The 23055-nt window shown below is 43.8% G+C and overlaps 1 protein-coding gene across 2 annotated transcripts in view; it reads left to right on the top strand.

Annotated features, from left to right (window-relative positions):
• Positions 1–21737, top strand: part of PPARG (peroxisome proliferator activated receptor gamma) — a 138594-nt gene extending 116857 nt beyond the window's left edge. For both annotated transcript variants that reach the window (XM_040995217.1, XM_040995218.1), the window contains 2 exons: positions 5085–5535; positions 21300–21737. In XM_040995217.1, the coding sequence (XP_040851151.1) occupies positions 5085–5535; positions 21300–21547 (699 nt within the window). In that variant the 3' untranslated portion in view covers positions 21548–21737. The remainder of the gene's footprint in view (positions 1–5084; positions 5536–21299) is intronic.
• Positions 21738–23055: the final 1318 nt, after the last annotated feature.

The raw sequence follows: 23055 nt of genomic DNA on the forward strand, positions 1-23055 counted from the left end.
GAACCACTCCCTTCTGCTGTGGATTAACATTCACCTGTTAAGCTCCTCAAGGAGAGCTGTGTAAATCTAATGTGAGGAAGCGCAGAGAGAAGGGAACCAGCAAAGGAGAAGGGCTCCAGGAACCACGTGTCCTTTCTTGCAGAGGAGGACTACATTTCTTAAAGTCAGTTTTATCTCAGACAAGGTCACCAAGGGATTGAAAGAGCGAAGAGTTCTCTCCCATCCTAATTGTATCTATCCTATAAGAGAAAACCCTAGAGTAACAGGAGCTCTGTTCGTTGATTTTTTTCTATCTCTCTTTGGATTCCTATTTTATTGTTCAAAAAGGAGTGACAAATTTGTCATGTTCTTTTATAATACCTTCTGTAACTTGTATATTAACATATTACTGCAATTAGATTACAAAGAGATACTATTGTTCTGTTTCTCCACTCCAGAAGGTAGACTTTTATTAGTCTTTGTTTTCCTCATGGAGCACATTTTCCTCTTCGTGCTCTACATGGGAGGCATGCTGCAGATGCAGAAATGAACTTCATCTTCTTTATAAAATAGCATTTTTAAAAAGATTTAGTTTTATTTGAAAAGGCAGAATTGTGGAGAGAGAAAAATGAAGAGACAGATCTTGTATCTGCCGGTTCACTCCCCAGGTGGCTGCAGTGGCCAGAGATGGGGCAGCCTGTAGCCAGGAGATAGAAGCTTCTTCTGCATCTTTCCCATGCATGCAGGGGCCCAAGCACTTGGGTAATCTACTGCTGCTTTCCCTAGCCATTTGCAGGGTGCTAGATTGGAAGCAGTGCAGCTGGGACTTAAACCAGCACCAGTCCAGGATGCTAGAACCCCAGGCGAGGCTTAATCTGCCACAGTACAGTGTCAACCCCTAGAACAGTTTTTGTAAACCTACCCCTTGATATATTGGGCCATTATTTGAAAATTAAAATAGATTTAAATAAGTTATACATGATGTATGTCTCCAAAGAAAATTTCCCGTTGAAAAAGCCATTTTACTTCCCTGGGCAAACATTGTACTTAAGCTAAGCTTTTAGTCTTACCTTATTTTGTCTGTACAATATGTAAAGAGTACAGATATCATAATGGCCAAAGAGATATTCACCAAGAAGCCACCAGGACCTAACCGATATAGAGCCCTTCCGATGCTCTGGGGAGACCCAAATAATTTGGTTCCCATCATTTGTAGAATTTTTATTTTAAAAGCTCCAGGGATGAGACTGTCTAAACCTGTTAAAATCTTGTGCCAGGTCCAGGGGCAAGCCTTGGAAGGCCATTCTTCTTGGGCCAACATCTCACTGTCCCGTGTTTGCACTAACTGCCAACAAACAGGAGAGAGTTCAAATCCTGGAGAGCCTGACATCTCAGTCAGAAGGGAAAGTTGCCATTAGTCAGGAAGGCCACCATTTGTCTCTTACCATGTGGGAGAAAATCACACTTTCAAATGGGCAGCACAGGAATTGCCCAGCCGTTCTCTAACTAACTAGAGACCACCTTCTGGGGGAAGGTTCTCCCAGGTGGGCTGCCAACTGAGGGATCCCTGCCCAGTTAGCAAATAAAACTTTTCCTGTGCCTGCAACTGACTTCCAGCATTTGCTTTTTATGTTAAACTGAGGACAAAACCCACAGAGGTTTGCTGGTAACAGCAGGACTGGTGCGGTGGTAGAATGGGCCAGTCTTCCACCAGTGGTGTCGGCATCCCACATGGGCACCACTTTGTGTCCCAGGTGCTGCGTTTCTGATCCTCTTCCCTGCTTAGAGCCTGGGGAAGCAACAGCTGATGGTCCAAGGCCTTAGGCCCTGTGCTCACCTGGGGGAGCAGGAAGAAATTCCTGGCTCCTAGCTTCAGCTCATCCCAGTTCCAGTCACTGCAACCATTTGAAAGTGTGAACCAGCAGATGGAAGAACTCTGTGCGTGTGTCTCTCTCTTTGTCTCTCTCTCTCCGTAACTTTGCCTTTCAAGTAAAATAAACAAATTTTTAAAAACTAAATTAAAAATAAAAAACCCTCAACAGTATGTATATTTCAGATCCAGAAAAACCTGGATCCACCCCAATCATGTCCTACCTGTAATTAAGCTTTATCCACCCACTTGGCATAGTGTCTGAAGATAAACATATTATTAGCCCCAAACTGGTAGTGTAAAATCATCAAGACCAGATTGAAAGGTCATATGGCTCCTTCCATAATAGTAGGTCATTAGATGATCTTGTATATGCTAATTGAAAGTATATGGGCTCCACTTTGCTTTGTACGAAATACAGAAACATGACTGTGGAAGTGCACTACATATTTTATGCAATATTGTACCAGAAATATAATGATGGTACAATAATATTTTAAAGCTTCCTCTTTCTAAAAATTATGTGTTTGAGAGGGAGAGTTTTGAGGAGCTTTCTTTTCTGCTGGTTCACTTCCCAGATGTTCAGGAGATGAGCTCTCAGTCTGTAACTCCCAAGGAGGTAGCAGGAACCTAGTTCATGAGCTTCACCTGCTGCCTCCAGGGTCTGCACCGACAGGAAGCTGTTACTGGAATGCAGGTATTCCAGTACTGTGTATGGCTGCTGAGCCAGGTACTCATCTGTACTACAATACTGAATCGATGATTCAAGGGATGAGTCAGCTCTCATGGGCCTTTCACAGGTATGAGGACAATAAGGAGGCTCTGCATGAAACATGAAAATGAGGTGCGAGTGAGCTGTTTGCTTTTTGCTACCTAAGCGTGGTTATATTGGTTGCAAAGATCATGCCTGGGGATCACTCCCACAATTTGACAGATCCACATGGAGGCTGAAAGAATCTAGCTAGGCTTTAAAAATGCAATTAAAGCAGCATAATTAGACATGACTAAGGAAAACAAAGCAAAACAAAAAGCTTCACCTGATGTGCACTGGTCATGTCAATACCTACAATTCTCTGCCAGTCACTACTTTCTCAAAGTGCTGAAAGCGTTTTAAAGAAAATGGAACGGAATGGTTTGGCATGATGGTGGGGGTGCCGATTCCTTTCTCCGTCCTTGAGTATTTACTGCCAGGAAATCCTGACCAGCCTTGATTGCCAAGCGGTTACAGGCACATTGTTGTTAAATTGGGAGAGAAAATTAGCAGGATTTTGTGCCCTGTGTTCAACTACCACAGCACTTCAAAAACAGGAACCTGGGGCTTTATATGAGGGGACGGGGGAAGTGAAGGGAAGAGTCACAAGGGTGATTTATCAGGGCATAGTTCCAGATAAAATGCTTACATGGAGGTGATGGGAATTTGATGCATATATGCTGTGCCAAGAAACTGAGTGGTTAAGCAGAAGCTTATTGAAATGTGACATGAGCAGTTCTGAGTCAAGTCTTTCCATACATGAAGAGGTGATGACTTTGTGTTCCCGTTATTAGTACTCGGACCTGTGCAGTTGCATTTTTCAGGTTTCTGTCATATTTGCACGGCAGAGTCAAAAGTCAGTATTGCATGATTTCTGTAGTTCTGCAAAGGTTTCTTTACCCATTCAAAATTTTCTTGTGATTAGAATCAGACATTCCAGGGAAACACAATAAATTTTAAATTGATGTGACTGAGAAGCACAGTAAACACATTTTGAAAAACCAATTAGATCTACCAGGCAGACCTGCTCCTGGGCCCTCACATCCAGACTTCTTTTGCAGTTTGCCAAACGCTGTAGTTGAAAGGAATCTTTCTAGTGTGATAAGTGAGAATTTTTGGAATAGCTGCAGTAGATGGTGTTGATCCCATGTGCATCTGTAGAAATCCATTCACCATCCGAGAATCCTTAGTGTGAGTGCTATTTCCTCCAGGGCAGAACAGACTTAATAGCTGGGAAACAAAAAAACTTGTCGACTCCTATCATCATTCATGAAGTGGCCTATGAGCATACATTACACCCTTCCCCTTTTATCAAAAGCAAGAGAATTCTCAGTTTCTGTGCTCAAAAAAAAAAAAAAAACTTTGAATATAACTAGGACTCTGCATTGTATGTGTTTCTGTGCAGTAATAAGCCACATACACCCTGCATACATGCGTGCCACACAGCTTCTGAGAAATGAGAAGAGATGAAACCCTCCAGTTTTATCTAGTCCCCTCAGTTGAGAACTCTAAAGCCTAGGAAACATAAATGACATTCCTTAGTCACAAAATTAGGCACCGAACCAAAAGTAAAACCCAGAAATCCTCCACTCTGTATGCCATTACAGGAATAGCATTGGGTTTAAACTCCTAGTGTAGTTCAGTTTCCAGTGTATGTATGTATAATAGTGTCTCTTCTCAGACTTGCCTTGAGAGTTTTGTAATGGTCCCACGCCTTTTGTTAATTCCATACAGGAAAATGGAAGAGCATTTTATGACCAACACAATTTGCTTTTAAAAACAGCCTATTGCAAACTTGAGAAATGGATGCACATGTTTTATTGATTATTTGACATGTAAGGGCAGATATTTTTAAAGTTCAAAATCCTTTTTATTTTGCCACTTTTGCAGCATTTACCCACGGGCCCTCTGCATCTGTTCCTTCCAAAACAGATGGCTTCCAGAGCAATAATAAAAAAGAAATAGATGTTTTCTTGGCAAAATATTTCTAATTTGCTTTCTGATTTTTTGTAGCTAAGTTTTATTTTATATGCACACTGTGTTTCATTTGTGATCCAAGTAGATTTAAGCTAAAACTGCAATATTACTTTATGTTCAAGTGGGTATTGTCAACCCTGAGTTGCTGAAATTGGGTTTTATTGAAAGAAAATTAAAATTGAAAGCCAAGATAAACAATAGGTTTTGTGTCATTTTGAAAAATTAGCAAAGAACAAATTGGAACTTTTAGCCAATCATAGATAAAAGTCACAGTATAAATTACAAGGTAAGAAGACCAAAACTGATGACATATTCTTGGGCTTATGAAGTAATTAAGATGAATATTAAAAAATAATAAGAGTTCTTTTCTACTGGTTTTGTGTCGCCCACTTTAAAGCTCGTAATGAAATAAGCAAATTTCTACAAAACAGTTTTATGAACTGGGATGCCATTCACTGTGAGTTAAACATCTCCGACTCAGCCACCTTTTCACTTTTTTATTTACAGCCATTTGTTATCTATGATATGAATTCCTTAATGATGGGAGAAGATAAAATCAAGTTCAAACACATCACCCCCCTGCAGGAGGAGAGCAAAGAGGTAGCCATCCGCATCTTCCAGGGGTGCCAGTTCCGCTCAGTGGAAGCTGTGCAGGAGATCACAGAGTATGCCAAGAGTATTCCTGGATTTGTAAACCTTGACTTGAATGACCAAGTAACTCTCCTTAAATACGGTGTTCATGAGATCATTTACACGATGCTGGCCTCCCTGATGAATAAAGATGGAGTTCTCATATCAGAGGGACAAGGATTCATGACGAGGGAGTTCCTCAAGAGTCTGCGAAAGCCCTTTGGTGACTTTATGGAGCCCAAGTTCGAATTTGCTGTGAAGTTCAACGCACTGGAATTAGATGACAGTGACTTGGCAATATTCATAGCTGTCATTATTCTCAGTGGAGGTAAGATTCACCTTTTAATCTTAAATGGAATAGGGTGGGCTGGTGTGGTGGGATGGCTGAAAGTTCTGAATTTTCTGTGTTAGTCCATGTTCCTTTTATTCTGTACTTATCTGCACTTCTCATGTAGAAAATATCAATGGCACAATGCCGCAGGAGTGTCATTGCGCATGTCACATGGCACGAAGGTACGTCAGTGGCACAATGCCACAGGAGTGGCGTTGCACATGTCAGATGGCACCAAGGGATGTCCCTGTGAGTGCTGTGGAGAACATAGGCTCTTTTCATTCATCCCTCACAATGTTTTCTTTGGTTGAGCCCAATCACAAAAGACAAATGCCTGCTTCTATTTTATTCTTTTTTCCTTTCCAGAAAGCCAATCCAATGCTCAGTTCATTTCAGTAATGACCTATTTAACTTTGCCCAATACAATGCTCACTTGGCATAGACAAGTACTGCTAAAGGTTAAAGGGTTTTGGGTTTTTTTAAAGATGTGTTGTTTAAAAAGCAGAGCACTAGCAAAAAAAGCAAAAAAAAAAAAAAAATCTCCTATCCACTGGGTCACTCCCCGAATAGCCGCACAGCCAAGTCAGGGCCAGGCCAAAGCCAGGAGCCAAGAACTCCAGCTGGGTTTCTGACATGGTTGAAAGGGGCAGGAGCTCTTGGGCATCTTCTGCCATTTCCCAGGCCTATTAGCAGAGCAGCTGGAACTTGAAAAAGCACTCTGACCTGGGGTGCTGCCGTCCTGAGCGTGAGCACTGTGCCTCTGCATGCGTTGACTCCCATCATGCACTTGCCCTAGCATCACTAAGATGCTCTTCTTGAGTCACTTTGCTGATATCAGGAATCAGGGACTCTACCAGTACCCCTGTTGTCCTCATCTGCGTGCTCCTGTGGGCTCCTCTGCAGGCTTCCCTAAAGGTACCTTTGTGAGGTAGCTGTCTGGGGTTAAGAATACAGGCTGAATGTAAAAACGTAGAGCAGAGAGATCAGCTGAGCTGTTGAGCAGTGGTGGTGTAGTTTTGGCCTTGCCATTACACGATCTAACCAACCAATCCTCAAAGCCAGCTCTTAAACTAAATGTTACTCTGATTAGCCTCTTGTGTTTTTTAAGTGGAGTAGAAGAAAGTTTTACTTTCATCTCTCTCTGTAAAAGTTATTTTTAAACAAGTTTTCACATTGAAATGAAGTTCAGATGCTGTTTTTTGTGTCTGTGAAAACTCAGGTAAGGGTGTATAAAGAGCATAGCCCGTGCTACAGTCCTTTGTTGTCCAATTGAGAACTGAAAGCTTCCAATATCAGGGGCATACTGTTATTAGCACTACTACAAATAATAATCACAAACACCACTAAGAACTTCCTGTATGTCAGGCAGAGTTCTGAGCACTTCACACGCATTAATTTAACCCTCACAACAGCCCAGGGAAGGGAGGACCATTTTAGAAATGAGGAAACCAAAACACCAACATGCCCCCCCTCTTGCCTAGGATTGCACGGTGAGCCCAGCGTGGAGCCACCTCTGATTCCTTGTACATCATTAGACACCCTGCAAAATACTGCTCTTTCAGTTGCTGGGGTAAAATAGGCAGAGCTCATACGCAGTATCAACTTGTAACTCACTTAAAGGACATTTTAACCAGCCAATATTTTAAGGCACATTTTATTTTAAAGAAAAAATAAATGTGTTAACATTTTGTGCATTTCAGTATTTTTCTTTTTAAGAAAATATTTAGTTAGTTAGTTATCAGAAAAGGCAGATTTACAAAGAGAAGGAAAGATAGAGAGAAAGATCTTCCACCTCCTGGTTCACTCCCCAGGTGGCCACAACAGCCAGAGCTGAGTAGATCCAAAGGCAGGAGCCAGGAACTTCTTCTGGCCACTCCTATGGGTGCAGGGTCCCAAGGACTTGGGCCTCCACCATTGCTTTCCCAGGCCATCAGCAGGGAGCTGGAAAGGAAGGTGGCAGCAGAGATATGAACCTATGTTCACATGGGATCCTGGCGTGTGCAAGACGAGGATATAGCTGCTGAGCCATCTTGCTGGGCCCTCAGTGTTTTTCTAAAGATATATCTATATATAATATTATTTTTATATATGTATGTATACACACACACCCTGGAAGCAGCTGTGATGGTTCCAGTAGTTGGCTCCCTGCCACCCACATAGGAGATATATATATATATAAGTATTTGTATATACTTGTATGTATTAATATATATCTACAATATATATTAATATATATCTATATCTCCACTTTTATATATATATACATATATATCTCCACTTAATCATTTTCCCATCTCTTGACAAATTCTTTGTTGATATTTTCTATGTTGTTATACAAGTGATGCATACTTACTTTATAATTCAGGCAATACGAAAAGCAGAGATTTCTGTCTTCACTATAAAATGGAATTAACAGCCCTATTCTCTAAAAATGTTTGTATAAATAACACATGTACATAGACATTAACACAGATATAATGCATAATGTGTTTTCTGAAACACTATTTCTAATGACTATAAAATACTTCATTCTATTAGGAGACAGTTACAGACTAAATTGTCTCCCTATTCAGTTTTAGGTTACTTATAATTTATTATTAAAAACTATAGAAAAGAATATAGAATATTATTGAAAATGTGTGCTAAATTTTACCGTAGCAAACATTGTTATTGTAAATTTCTATTTAGAACTTTCTCTTTCTAAATTACCAAACATAGAAAAATAGAATTGCAGACAGATTATGAGCATTGCTTTCTTAATTTTCAGCTTATTTTAAAAATTACTTACTTATGAAAGAGAGAGAGAGAGAGAGAGAGAAAAAAAAAACTCTCTCCCATCTCCTGGCTCATTACCCAAATCCCCCCAGCCGTCAGGCTGAAGCTGGGAGCCAGAAACTCAATCCAAATCTCCCATGTGGGTGGCGGGGAGCCAGGTACTGGAACCTTCACAGCTGCTTCCAGCGTGCACATTAGCAGGAAGCTGAAGTCAGGGGCTGGAACCAGGAGTCAAACCCAGGTAGTTCAGTTTGGGACATGGTGTCCTGGCTTGAATCTTTTGTAATCTCATTGCCAAATTGCATAGTTTGTAGCAGTTTGTGTTCCCACCATAGACTCTTAGAGGGGCATTGGTTTAAACCATTCTGCGATGCTTGCTTTCTAACTAGGAAAAAATCTCAAGAAGAAACTGTCAGAATGATGATTCTGGGCTGTTTGAAATGAGCAGTGTTTCCTGGGCAAGGAAACTACAGTGATTCCCTCTAGAAAAACAAGTATTTGTCTTTACTTAATCCCTTCACAAGCTAGATTTTTTTATAAATCAGTTACTAACTAGTCCTTTTAAAAAATTTTGTTAGTTGGTCAAGAAATAGTGCTACAATTAGTTTGACTTGATTGGTATTGCAAGCTTCAGCTTCTGAATATGGAAACTAAAAATGATATCATTTAAAAGTAAATGTATAGACACAAACCTTTTCTTCTTATGCAGAATATAATATTCAATGTCTAGGTCTCATTTTTTAAAAAGATGTATTTTTTTAAATTGGAAAGAGAGATTCACAGAAAGAAAGAGAAACAAGAAAGTCTTCCGTGTGCTGATGCACTCTCAAATGGCCACAATGGCTGGAGCTGAGCCAGTTAAAAGCCATGAGCCAAGAGTTTCTCCTGGGTCTCCCACATGGGTACATGGTTTCAAGGCTTTCAGCCATCCTCTGCTGCTTTCCCAGGCCATAATCAGGGAGCTGGATGGAAAGGGGAGCAGCTGGCACACAAACTGGCATCCATATGGGATGCTGGCACTTGCACCTGGAGGACTAGCCAGTGAGCCATTGTGCCAGCCCCAGATTTCATTTTATTTATTTATTTGTGTGACAGAGAGCCCTCATCCACAGCTAACTCTTCAAATGCATGCAATAACCAGGACTCAGCCAGGGCCAAAGTCAGAGCCAGGAATTTAATCCAGTTCTCCCATTTGGGTGGCAGGAACCCAATTGCTTGAGCTATCATTGTCACCTCCCACAGTCTACATTTCAGTAAGCTGAGGTCAGGAGCCAGAGCCAAGTGTTAAACCCAGGTTTCCTTTGTGAAATGTAGGCATCTTACCTGCTAGCTTGAGTACTGACCCTCCAGATCATGTCAGCCCATACAACAATGCCACGGATTGTGAAAATATTGTATCTGTTATGATGAAAAGAAAATCATGTGAATAATTTTTTACTTCCTCCAAAAAAAACAAAAAAGGATCTACCATTGACTACTTCCCTAATCACAAAGCCAAATCCTTCCCCATTCGAAATTGGCTTTTGCACATGAGTTTGTGCACAGGCAACAGACAAGAATGAATAAAGTGAACCCGTGTTTGTCCAACACACCGGAATTTGACTCCTCTTTGCTGGAGAGGCTGGTTGGGTATAGATCAGGCCACAATTTACTCAACAGTTTTTCCCAATCCAAAGATGATTCCACTAAGATCAGAATCTCAGTTATTGGTACTTGGTGAGATCAGTACCCCAAATTGTTAGACTAAGACTTATTTCTAATTTGTTTTTTTCCCTGACCTGAATTTTCCTGACAAACAAATAAACAAAAACCTCACGTAAGCAAGAGGCTTTGATCCAGTAAACAAATTTCTCATTCTGCCCAATCTTAGCAAGTGATTCTTTTTCTAAGATTTATCTGTTGCTTGAGTGATTTCTGAGCCAAGAGCTTCTGACAGGAGTGCAGTGGGCCTTGTTCTGAGTTCTCCACGGAGTCACAAGCATGCTCTGCTTGGGCAGAAGCACTCAGAACCCAGCACTGAGGGAGCGAGCACTGGGAGATACACACCGTGGAGGAAAGAGATGGGAGGGAACTGAGGCAGGGTCTCTAAGAGAACGAAACAGGGGAGTTGAGGACCAAAAGAACTGATTCCACCCACCTGAATATTTGCCAAATTACTGTCCTTTAACTTCAGCTTTAAAAACTGCAAATCCCCTTTATTTTGGCCTTTGTTGAGTGTGTTACAGGCACCTCCCTGCTAGGCTCAGCCCATGCTTGCTGAGAGAGCTTGAGGTAGGCATTAGACTAAAGAGCCACAGCACTGCACAACCAGATGAAGTTCTGCACCTCGTGCCTTCTGAAGAGCAGTTTAGTCTGTTCCCTCATAGATCTGACAGTGCTCCTGTATTTTTATCAGTGAAAAGTAAGGATAGTGGACTTCAACAATGCATCTCAGATCCAGCATAGTGACCCGTGAAATCAGAATGCACTGCCCTGTCCCACCCTGCCACCTGGTGAGTGGATCGTGGCCAGCTTACTCTTGTGTTGGCAACTGCAAGCTGTGCTCTCATCCCCGGACTGCCTCAGGGATGGGCCTGGGCGTCAGGAGTGCTTCCTGGTGATGATGATGAAAACAGCTACCCTTGCACTCTCTGGCCCTCCTGACAGGGCGGATGGCAGCAGGAGTAATAAAACCGCCTGCAGTAACAGCGTGTTTGCAGTTGGCGACACAGCTTCCTGCCAGCCTCACTAGCAAGCTCGCAAAACCTACCCAGCCACCAAAGCCAAGCGTATCGCTGACAAGTCCCAGGACACGTGGTTGAACATTTTGCCCCCTTGAGCATGTGCTCTTTGGTGAAGAAAAGCCTAGGAGAGTTCCAGCTGGAACTCTGCAACAGGAAAGAGCTCTTTCTGTTAATTCAAAACAGTTTGGGATCCATGGCAGTTCTTTCTAGACATCCGAGATGTGAGGGAGGAAATGTACCAGGTTTACAATGCATGTTCAAGTCCAACTGCGAATCCAGGAAGAGGTGTAGTTCTCTGTAGGGTGAACACCATCCAGCAAGGGTACCTGGCATCATGACTGGATGGGTGCCTGGATGGATCGACGGCTTTTTAAATTTGTTGCCATTAAAATAGTCTCACAGCACAGCTATGAATAAGTTACTCAGTAATTGTTACATTAATCTGAAGTAGTAATAATGGGTACCACTTACTGACTACTCCACTGTGTGCCAGAATATATCCTGAGCACTTTACATACATGGCTCATCCTTATTTAATCTTTCCTACATCTCCAAGGTCTACTGCCCCATTTTACATATGAAGAAATGGAAATTCAAAGAGACTAGGCAACTTGCTTAAGGTCACAGAGCCATTAGTGGGTTAGGCGCAAGTTCAGACTGAGGTCTATCAAACTTTGTAACTTGAGCACGTCATCAGTATAGATCTTGCTTCCTTTGGTCTTTCGAGACACGGATGCACCTCAGATAGACCATGGTCTATGAGGCCTTTCCAGTTACCAAGAACTACCTGCTTCCTTACTGCCTCCAGTGTTTATAACTCTTAATTGCCAGGTTGTAGTTCAGTTATCAATATCCTAAAACTCCTTAAGATACCACTTAACCTAGCAAAATTATTCCTTTGGTTTTGAAAACTGCTTGGGGAAGGCATAAGGGCCTGGACAGTGATAAGGCTGAAGGCTAGCACTATGGTCCTTCAGTCTGTTCCGATAGCAGGGCCCCTGGAAATAATGATACTATTTGCCAAACTCCCACAAAAACTGGATGGTAAACTTTAAATAACTAAGTAAACACATTTCTGCTTAATCAGATACCATCACATACAAATTCCAATCTAGTTAAGTGTTTGCGGAAAAATTTATGAGAGAAAAGTAAAACTATTAAAGTGCCCTGCAGAACCCGCATTCCTTCCTGGCCTTCGGAAACAAGCGTGAGAACCCATCCTTGGCTGCCCGAGCGCCTCATCCTGGCTGCCCAAGCACCTCTTCCCAGCTCAAGGACAGACGCGCTCGGGCAAAGTCTGCAGGGCCCTGGGCTGCACAGTGCCCCCCATCTCTCTTCCCCTCTCCTGCAATTGCCCTTTGAAATCTTGAAATTAATCCCAGCTCTAAAGTGCCAAATGTCACCTTTCCCTTTGCTTCTACAAGTCCCAGTGGTCTTTGTTTCTGCTAGTCCCTCTCAGGCAGTAGACAGCATACAGACCTCTTGGAAACTGCCTCTCCAGAGGAAGCCCCGGCTTCAGGAGTGTCTGGCTCTGCAGAGCCTGTGACCCCCCACGTTCCTTAGTCTGTTAGCACCATCCTTAAGAACTGGCAAGATTTCTAGATATTAAAACTTAAACAACAGTGATATTTCTTTTGCCTTCTGTGCCAGCTAAATATTTGACTGCCTTGTCCTTGGAGGGCATAATGAGACAGGTGCCCTTGTAGTGGTTTTTCTGAGTCTACTCCTGATAGAATAAAGGGCACTGCCTCTCTGGAACAGGGTGTCCAGCCAGTGTTATTACGTAGTTCGTGTCGTTCGTCTGGGCTTGAGTGTTTCGAGGCACGATTGCCCTCATTTATTACACAGGAGTATGAACCGGTGCCTTCATGATGCGTGGAGCTCCCCGCCCAGAAGGGCTATCTGCATAAGCCACCCCAGCCATTTGACAGAATGGTTTTAAATAATGATTCCACTTGAGTTACCTGGAATGTCCCATTCATCTTCTCGTTTCATAACCCTGTGCTTCGTTTGAGACGGGTGAGGTATATTTATGAGTTTTCAACTGGTGCCCAATTACTAAAAACCAGACAGACAGAACTGGAGGTGGTATGGGGCGAAGGGGAGATGAGATATCCTAAAATCCTCCTGCAGACCTGAAGACGTGTACAGGCAGGTTTTTGTCCTAAAGCATCTCCTCCCATGACTGCTTAGAAATGAAACTCGGCCCTCCACGCCATTCAGCAGGCCCAGATCACCACAGTGAGCAAGCAGCGCCGCGTGACTTCACAGACATCGGTGGGAGAGACAGGCAGACTGCTGAGTCATGCCTATCCCCACACTGGCAGTCTTGGAAAAGGCTTGGCCAGCCAGTGGGCTGCTTTCTGGAGCACTTTATCATTTTGGGCTCTCACAATGTGTGTTTAAACTCTGGGTGACCCCAGGCAGCCTTCCAGACTGGCACAAGGCACGAAGACATTCAGACTGATCATCTGCAAAAGAGGAAGAATGAAACTGGGGACCGGTTCCAGTCCCTCCTACCAGAGAGGCCACAGGCAGAGTCGAAGCAGTGCTGGGTGCTAGCGAAAGCTGCGCACAGGCCGGCCAGGGGAGGCCCTGGGAGGCACCCCACATCCCCTACTTTCAGGCAATTATTTACCTTCCTGAGCCTTAATTTACTTATCAGTTCCCTGAGCAATTGAAATAATGTTGTGTGAAGCTTCTGGCCTGGTGCCTGGGCATGTTAAGCACACAGTCAATGCTAATTTTCCCCTTCTCTCTCTGTGAAATCATTTGAGGCAGCTCCACTCAGTCATCTAGTCAAATTACTTGAAATTCCATCAATAGTCATTCTGAAAATCCCTTATTACAATATAAATACCCCCAAGGAGATATCAGCTAATCTGTTTATCAGCTATCACTTTAAGGGGATTAATTGTGAATTGAGAACAAAACCTGAAGGGAAAGAGATAACTGGGCAGGGGAGGAGCCTGAAAAGTGAGGGGCAGGCCTGCAGCTGGCTGCCCCAAAGATAGGGCTGCGTGGGCCCAGGGTTCCAGTGAACTTTGGGTAGCATTTTACATGTTTAGAGGTCATGCCTTATGAGGAGGACACTTCAAAAAGCTTATGAACAGATGACATTAAAGAGAAGGTGCCTTTGATACAGAGGTTGAAATTTGCCTGTGTTTTCATGATATGCATTCTCCATGAATCTCTGGAAGGTCTCCCATATGTTGAAACCACACTTCTCAAAACTTCCTAAAGACACTGGAAAAGAGACAGTGGTGGCTGGGGCCTGGCTGCTGAGAATTAGTACTTGGCAACTTTTTAATTTTGCTCACTCTCTTTAGCTTGGGCATTTGCCATCTCTAGGAGTTGGGGATGCCAGAGTAGCCAAGCCCTCTTCTCTGGCCTCTCCGTTTTTGGCCAAGCAGGGAAAGGTAGGGTAGAGCCAGCAGATAGATTCCCGGCCTGAGTGTGTCGGGCTGACGCGAGATTTGCAGTCTAGATCAGAGCCTCCGTGTGGTCAGCACCACTGCACTTAGGCAAGACTGCAGGCAGTGCGTCTGGTTCTGACCGAAAGGAGGAAGGGAAGCAGACCTCGAGGCTGAGCTTAAATTTTATGACCTTGAATAACTAGAGCAGGGGGAGGCTGACCCACTGGGGCAAGGACTTGCTAAGGGCTGGGCAGAGATCTGCAGATGGCTCTTCTCTTCAGTGAGAGAACAGCTTTGAACACTGCAGCGAGCGCTACCCGCCTTGCCACCAGCTGTGTCTGCCTTCTGCTTCCGAGTGTGGGAGCTGGCTTTTTGGAGGTGGGTGTTGAGTGTTTGAGATGAGGGGTGTTAATGTGTAATTGCTGTTTAACGGGCAGATAAAAGAAGTAGTGGCTGGTTTGGATTTCAGAGTGCCCCTGCAAAATCATTTCTATTAATGTTATCAGGCACAGAGAAAGCATTTATTAATGTGAAACAGGGAATGTTAGAGTTAGGGCTCTACCAGGATCAAGTGCATTCATATCAGGATTTACTGGTCACAGATGAACTTCATATGTTAAGCCATTTGCAAGATCTCTAGTTTATGTTGTCCCTTTGCCTGATAGCGACAGTAAACTGCACTGCTCCCGAAACCCTGTACTTCTCAGGCCTGATTCATTACAGCTGACCCTGCTGGCTTTCCTAATAAATCCCCAACAAGGTGCTGTCCCCCACAGGGCAAGGGAAATCATCTGGAAGGTTGGGGATCACTGAGAAGAGAGCAGTTAAGGAAAAAGCACAGGAGGGTCTGGTGTAGTAGCCTAGCTCCTAAAGTCCTCACCTCGCCTCGCATGTGCCCTGGTCCCATATGGCTGCCAGCTCTAATCCCGGTGGCCCCACCTCCCATCCAGCTCCCTGCTTGTGGCCTGGGAAAGCAATTGAGGACAGCCCAAGCCTTGGGACCTTATACCCACATGGGAGACCTGGAAGAAGCTCCTAGCTCCTGGTTTCACATCAGCTCAGCTCCAGCTGTTGTGGCCACTTGGAGAGTGAATCAATGAATGGAAGACTTCCTCTCTGTCTGACTTTCCAATAAAAATAAAATAAATCTCAAAAAAAAAAAAAAAGCATAGGAAAAATACAGAAAAGGCCCCAGGGAAAGTCAGATGAGGGAAGAAAGGTAGGAAGGAAAATGCAGGTCTGTCCAACACTAACAGAAACTAGTAATAGTTGACTGACTTTGTGACAGACCCCACTCCAAGTATTAACTCATGGTAAAACTCTGAACAACACTATGAGTTAAGTGTTCCAGCTTTTAAACAGGGAAACCCAAGAATGGGGAGGGTGAGGAATTTGCCCAAGGTTACCTAGCAGGTTGTGAAGTTGGAATGTCAGCTGCTTCCCCACAGTTGCTCGTTCCCGCTGCACATCAGTTACCAAAGAGCATCCCGACATCTTGAAGGTCACCCCGTGGCCAAGCAAGCCAGAGCCTGCAGGTGTGGAACCTGAGCGTTCGTCTGGGTTTAGTCTCCCCAGAGGATGTGTGCAGCCGAAAGAGTCCTTGCATCAGATCAAGCTCCCATTCAGATTTCAGTATGAAGACAAACATGTGAAACTGTTGAGTGATTTTTTTTTCCTAAAGGCAGGATAGTGGGAATTGGCATAGGCCACACCATGCACGGTTCATGTTGTTGAATTCACTTCTTCCTAACTTTGATTGTTATGTCAGAAAAATACTTCCGAAATCCTTAGTGTCCTTTAAGAAAAAAAAAAGGGTTGCCCAACTCTCCTTTTATATTTCCTAATTATTTATATGCCATCCCTCTCCTACAATCCATTCCTGACCCTGTGGAAATCTTGCCTATCGTTGAAACTTGTATCTTCTGAAGTTCATTCTCACTGTGAAGGAGATGTCATTGTTGTCGTAAACATTAAGCCAGAAAAAGCAGAAAGGTAAGGTGAGTCATCTAAAGATACACAGAAACTAAGTGGAAATCTTCAGTTTCCACAACCAGTACCCCTCAAAACACATTTTGGGGGAGCGGTATGATAAGGAAACTAGAGAGGCAACTAAAACAGAAGTTACATTGCCAAGTGTTGAGTTCCTGAGTAGCACTGGCCCACTTCCGTTTTCACCCCACACCTGAACTAAGCTCTTTTGTTGTTGTCGTCTGTGGATCAATTTCCAGCTGACTCAAATGAATCCATCCAAGAGGTAGTGGGAGACAAGAAATGCCTGACTAGACACTTTGGGTCTTCTGCCCCTTTCTTCAAGTGATTCTGCTAATTCAGAAACCACCTGAGAAACACCCAGTGCAGGTGGGCCGATCCCAGGAGGGTCAGGGGGAGATCCCAGGAGGGTCAGTGAACTTGAGTGTGTTTCAGATAATCTCTTCACTTAACTAAACTGCTCTGGATCAGATGGGAGCTTTTGTAGATTGGCCCATAATCAACAGTGTCTAATCAGTTCCAGCACTGTGTGAATGGAGACCGGAAAGGTCTCTTTCCCAATTTCTTCACAGCCTGGGGAGTAAGGAACCAGTAATTGACTCCAGAATCCTGGAGTGTGTGAGTCAACAGGACTTCCCTAAAGGCCCTTTTGGGCAACCCAAGGCAGCAAAGAGAGCCCTTGACCCTTATCCTGTTCTACATTCAACTCTCCCTCGTTAGTACGGGCTAAAGGACCTTAGATCAGCCTTCCAGGAGCAACATCTTAGCAGGCACTGGGGTGACGGGGACACAGTAGACAGGTTTCTGTGGCCCAGCTCTGGCAGCAAGCTTGGCTCTGCAAAGGGTGAAGTGTGTATGGCAGGAAAGGTGGGAAGAGAACGGCAGGGTAGCACAGCCTGGCCTGGAGTTGGGGAGGACAGGCTGGGAGCAACGCTGGCAGATCACTTTTGGCAGATCACTCAAGGCTTGCTGAAAACCAAAGAAAGCTTTGGTTTCTTTTCAAAAGAAGCTGTATGTCCTAAGTTTAAGGTGTAAGCCTATTAATGTGCTTTCCAATTTGATTTTTCTTTCTCCCAGTTGAATTACGTGAATTATGTTCTAGAGGGAATCACAGATGAGAATACATCTCAAAACTGTTGAATTAGTGTTAGGCCCAGTTAGCGTACAGAGAAATTTGAGCACCATGAGCTCAATCAATTCTGACAGAAGGACCTCGAAGCAGAAAATGGGACTTTTTTTCCACTCTGTGCCCTTCTTCCCTAAACCGTTTGCTTTGAGGGAGGCTGTGTTGGGGATACTGTGGGAATAATCCATAAGTGATCTGACTTGTCCTTGGAGAAAATAAACTTAATCTGTGGCCACATCATTTCAGCCCTTCAGCCAAACATCATCCATCACATCATAAAGAGGATCTTGCCAGAAAGGGGTTTACAAATCCAAACCAGATCTTCTTCTCCTCTGCTGGGAGAGGGGGGAGCACAGATCCATCACACAGCACCAAGCCACGTGTCTCCAGCAAGCCCACCAGTTCCATTACACTGCACCAAACCACATGTCTCCAGCAAGCCCACCAGTGGTGTTTTAAGGTTTGGTTGCATGATAAATGAGACCTACTGGATTAACTTCATCTCTTCTGTAAAAGTTTTGACCCCACTGATGCTGCTCGAAAGGAGAAATAACAGGATTCAAGGCCCAGGGCACAGACTTCCATGCAAGGCCTTGTGGTCCCAGCACAGGAGGCTTGCCCAACTCCTGTGTCCACCCAGATCACTGCCCACTCAGGAGGCTGCTGGCCTTCAACATCTTGAACTTTTATTAAGAGGGAGGAGCAACAGTCATCCCACCAAAGGCCCCAGCCCATGATCCGGTTTTCCTTGAGGCATCAGTGGTTTTCATTATTATACAGCAACTGGGAGAAAAGCACAGCTGTTCCAGGGGCATGATTCTCTCATTCAGGACAAAATCATCTGTTTCATTCTCAGAGTCAGATATTTTTTTGCTGATGGTTCCAAAATAAAAAGCTGAAAATCTTAAAATATTAATTATTCCAACCCATGGAGTATGTTAGAGAAAACCAACAACAAGTTTCCTTCTGTAATTAAAAAAGATAAAAGTTAATTTAGGAGAATATTCAGAGTTACGACAATGTCACTAAGACCACCCTACACTCTAGCATTGGTCTCCTGAGCCTCACCTCAGTGGCCAAAGGTTGTTCATGTTTGGTAGACACAGGGAACACTGTTTACAGGAGAGGTCGTTGTGGAGCAGTTCTGCCTTTGGGCTTGTTCACCAACTAGGAAAACTGTATTTGCTGATCCAAGGCCTGAACAACTTCCTCGCTCTGATGGCCAAGTGAATGCCTCTAGTGTTTCTACTGGTGGTTCACAGACATCAGGACAGTGGGCGCCCTCTGGTCTCTTGTGGCCTGGAAGGGAAAATAAAACAGGTATGTACTTAAAATTGAAGTGAATGAGCGTTGAGAGGAAAGAACTTGGAATCAGAAGCATTTCAACCCAAAGCTTCAGCTCTGCGATCACTGGCAGGTGGCAGACCTTGACAAAGGTTTAACTCCTTTCTCAAGTCTTCTTTTCCCACCCAGAGAGTCCCATCTCATAGTTATTGTGAAAACTAATCAATGTGTTGTGTGTACGGCCCTTAGCACAGCCTTCAGAGAACAGTGACCACCGGGGACACCAGTGCTTGGGTTATTTATAGGGGACCTTGGGAGCACACAACAATGAGATCAGCAGAAGAGAGAAAGTGGAAGGCTCGTGCTGAGGAAGGAGTCCAGGCCAGAATCCTGGCACAGGCTGTGTTCTGAAGAAATGGTTGGAGTCACTAAGACAACCACGAGGAGGGAGGATTTCAGGCAAGAGGAACAGCCTCTGCTAGACACACGGTCCTGACGGACCCAGAGTGTCTGAGAACCTGGTACGGAAGAGCAAAGGGATGATTAGAGAAACTGAGGCTATAGGATAAACAGGGCAGCTCCTGAAGTCTAAAGGACAAGTGGGAACACACGCAGGGAAAGAAGGAAGAGCTGAACTCCCCAGAGAGTGTCCCTCCTAGCCAAGCCGCCACCCACGTGTGATGCCTGAGGGGCCTGCCGCGGACTCACCTGTGGGTGAGCCTTAAGGAGACAGCCTTACATTCCAACTCTATGCATCAAAATTAAGACTTCGGAAATGGAAAGCAAAACCCAGACTTTCTACTTGGAAATCGAAGAGCTTGCTTTTATGTAAGTCTTGGGTTAAAAAGAAAATCAAAAGTGTAAGACAGGCTATTTAGAAAAGCTGCATGCGAACCCTGTGGGCCACAGCCCACGTGACCCTTAGAGGAAACTCAGGGCTTTGCACCCATCAGAAAACAAGAAACACCAAAACTACGCAGGCTGAGCCTTGAGCTCCAAAAGGTAGAAAAAGAATTAAATTTTTAAAGAAGGAATCTGATAAATTGAAACTAAGATTTTCAAAAAAGGCTGATAAAACTGGAAGCTTTTTTTAAAGGAAAAAAAATAGACAGTACTCTGACGAAACAGACATTTAATGAGCCAGTATACAAATAATGAGCATCAAATTAAGGGCGTAAATAGACACAACCACAGATTTTTTTATTCTAAGCAAGTGTATCATGTATGACTTTCTTCCAATTGGAAAACCTGAATAGACTAAAAGTTATGGAAGAGGAAACAAAGCATAGTGGAAGATTTATCAGCAATCTCAGATGGTTCAGCAAACGAATTCTGAGAAATGAGCAAGGAACAGAAGGAGGGCTCGCCTCCGTGTACAAGTGTACGTTCAGTTCCACAACAGGCAAAGAATGGCGTGAAAAAATAACACTCTGGACAATATCACCTGCAAATATAAAGACCCCAAATAAAATATTAGCAAATGAGTGCAAGAATATAAGGAAATCTACTAATGTGATTCACTGTACTAGATTCAGATAAAACCATATCTCTTTAGATAGTATTTATCTTTAGATAGAAAAATTTTAAAGAAGTTGATAAAATTCAACATCATTCCTGCCTAAACAAATTAGAAACTTCAAAATTCTTGGAAAGTCCAGAGTAAAACATACCCACCATAATCTATAGCAAACATCATGTTTGATGGGAAACCCTTAGAAACGTTTCCTTCAGAGTCAGGAATAAAACAAGAATATTTCTTATTATCACTGCCAGTACCACGTCAAAGGTTTTAGCCAACACAGCATAAAAAAGGGAATGAAAACTCTAATAAACACTGGTCAAGAAATAAATAAATTACCAGCATTCATAGGTGTGATTGTCTAATAAAAATAATAATAATGACCCTTCAGGATTGAAACATGCTTGAACTGATAAAGTTCAAAAAATTGGAATAAATTCATTGCAATAAAACCGATGATGTTTATAAATGTCAGCAAGGAAGGATATATCAGAAAATGAAGAGACCATCCACAATAGAGACTGTAAAATAAGGATAAATCTAACAAAATAAATATGAAGAAAAGCATCATCCGAGGTGTGAAACTAATTTCAGCTCACATCTGGGATGAGAGAAGAATGACGGAAAGGACCCCTTGGGAGAGCCCTTGGTTAAAACATGGAGGTCTGCCCTCCCAGACTGGTCACGCTGAGAATGTGACATGTGATATTCAGCCGAAAGCAGACACAGCTTTCTTTTTGAGAGCGTATTTGATGCTGTGGCAGGAAAGTGGGTGTAGATTTCAGAGTAGGAGCGTGCGGGCAGAGCGGCCTCAGCGCAAGGACAGGCCTGCGCCCCGGAGCCGATCCTGCCCGGCCTGGCCGGTCCCTCCCCGCCTGCGCAAGGTCTGACTGCACCTCCTGTTGTGTCTCCCGCCCCTGCTCCCACAGACCGCCCAGGCCTGCTGAACGTGAAGCCCATCGAGGACATCCAAGACGGCCTGCTGCAGGCGCTGGAGCTGCAGCTCAAGCTGAACCACCCCGAGTCCTCGCAGCTGTTCGCCAAGCTGCTGCAGAAGATGACGGACCTCAGGCAGATCGTCACGGAGCACGTGCAGCTCCTGCAAGTGATAAAGAAGACGGAGACGGACATGCGCCTGCACCCGCTGCTGCAGGAGATCTACAAGGACCTGTACTAGCACAGGCCGAGCCGCTGGCGGCGTGCTTGCAGTTGCACTATTATGTTGAGGGAAATTCTGACACCTATAAAATTCACTGTGAAAAAAAGCATTTAAAAAGAAAACATTTTAGAATATGATTTATTTTATGCATATTGTTTATAAATATACATTTACAATTTACTTTTAATATTAAAATTACCATATTATGTAATTGCTGGTAGTATTGGAAGACTGAGTGTGATGTGTTACCCACCTCAACCCCTTGGGGTTTCCCACCTTTTATTTTCTTTCTTCTTGCTTCTCTCCCTTCCTTCCTTCTTGTAGACATTTATTTCAATGTGAATGGAACTGTTGATAAACTTTAACCTTCAGTAAATTAATTTTTTACTCAATTTACAACTTTTCTGAATTCTGCTTTCAAAGTGGTAACTCAGAACCAAAATTGGCTCAAAATTTTGGTTCTCATACCCCTAGGCATACCTAACCAAGATTTTCATGCCTGTTCCCCCACACACTCACCACTCCATGTGTGGGGGAGAATGGCTTCATCACGCACACTATGGCTCCCAGCCCACAGATGCTCAAGTCCCCCAACAAAGTGTTGTCTTGTTTCCATAGAACCAGTGCACATCCTCCCACACACTTTACGCTGTGATTTTAGTATAAATAGTTCCCATCCTATGTTGTTGAGGGGAAAATGCCTGTACATGTTCAGCACCAAGCAGTGTTCATGGTCGGCTGCACCCACAGATGAAGGACCCACAGAGAAGGAAGGTCAAGGGTACTGCTTACCAATCAGATAGCACACACGCAGCCCACTGCAGGGGTTAACTAAGCCCTGTGCAGGGCTAGAAGCTCCGGGTAACACAGATTTGGCACCTGAACGCCCCTCTGCCACTCCCAGAAGCTGCAATTGAATTGAGGAAAATGAACCTTTCTTACAACAGATTCTCATACACACTAGGAGTCTTGTGCCAGATGAATGATTCAGACCCTAAGTGCTGAGGGAGTGGAGCTCATTGGAGGAAGAGGTTAGCGAGGAGTGGGACAGCGGAGAAAGAACCTGCAGGCTGATTCCCATGGGCTGTGGGTGTGTTGGAGCAGACAGCAGTGGGAGAGAAATGAGCACAAAGCAGCAGGAACAAAAGAGAAAAGAGAATGAAGAACACAGCAGCTTCTGGTTCCCAGTCACCCCTCCTGGGACCACCGTGCCCAGAGATCTCTTACTTCTCAGAAGTTAGGCTAATTATCCCTGTATTTACATAATCCATGCCTCCCCAGTATTTCATCAAGTTTAAGTTCCCTAAAGGCTAGGATCTACTTAGCACAACTTTTAGATGAGTTGACTAAAGCTACCCATCTCCTTGACCTTGATGCCCCATGACCTAATTGTGCTATCTTTGAAGAACGCCCTGTAACCGAAACTATCCTGATGTCCCTGTTCCCCAGGACAGTTGTCCCACAGACCTGGACATTTCCAGCCATCTCATGCCTTAGGGTACTCACACCTCGCAGGATGTAACTTT

The sequence above is a fragment of the Ochotona curzoniae genome, unplaced genomic scaffold (genome assembly GCF_017591425.1).
Source record: "Ochotona curzoniae isolate NIBS_2020 unplaced genomic scaffold, NIBS_Ocur_1.0 contig_908, whole genome shotgun sequence".
NCBI lineage: Eukaryota > Metazoa > Chordata > Mammalia > Lagomorpha > Ochotonidae > Ochotona > Ochotona curzoniae.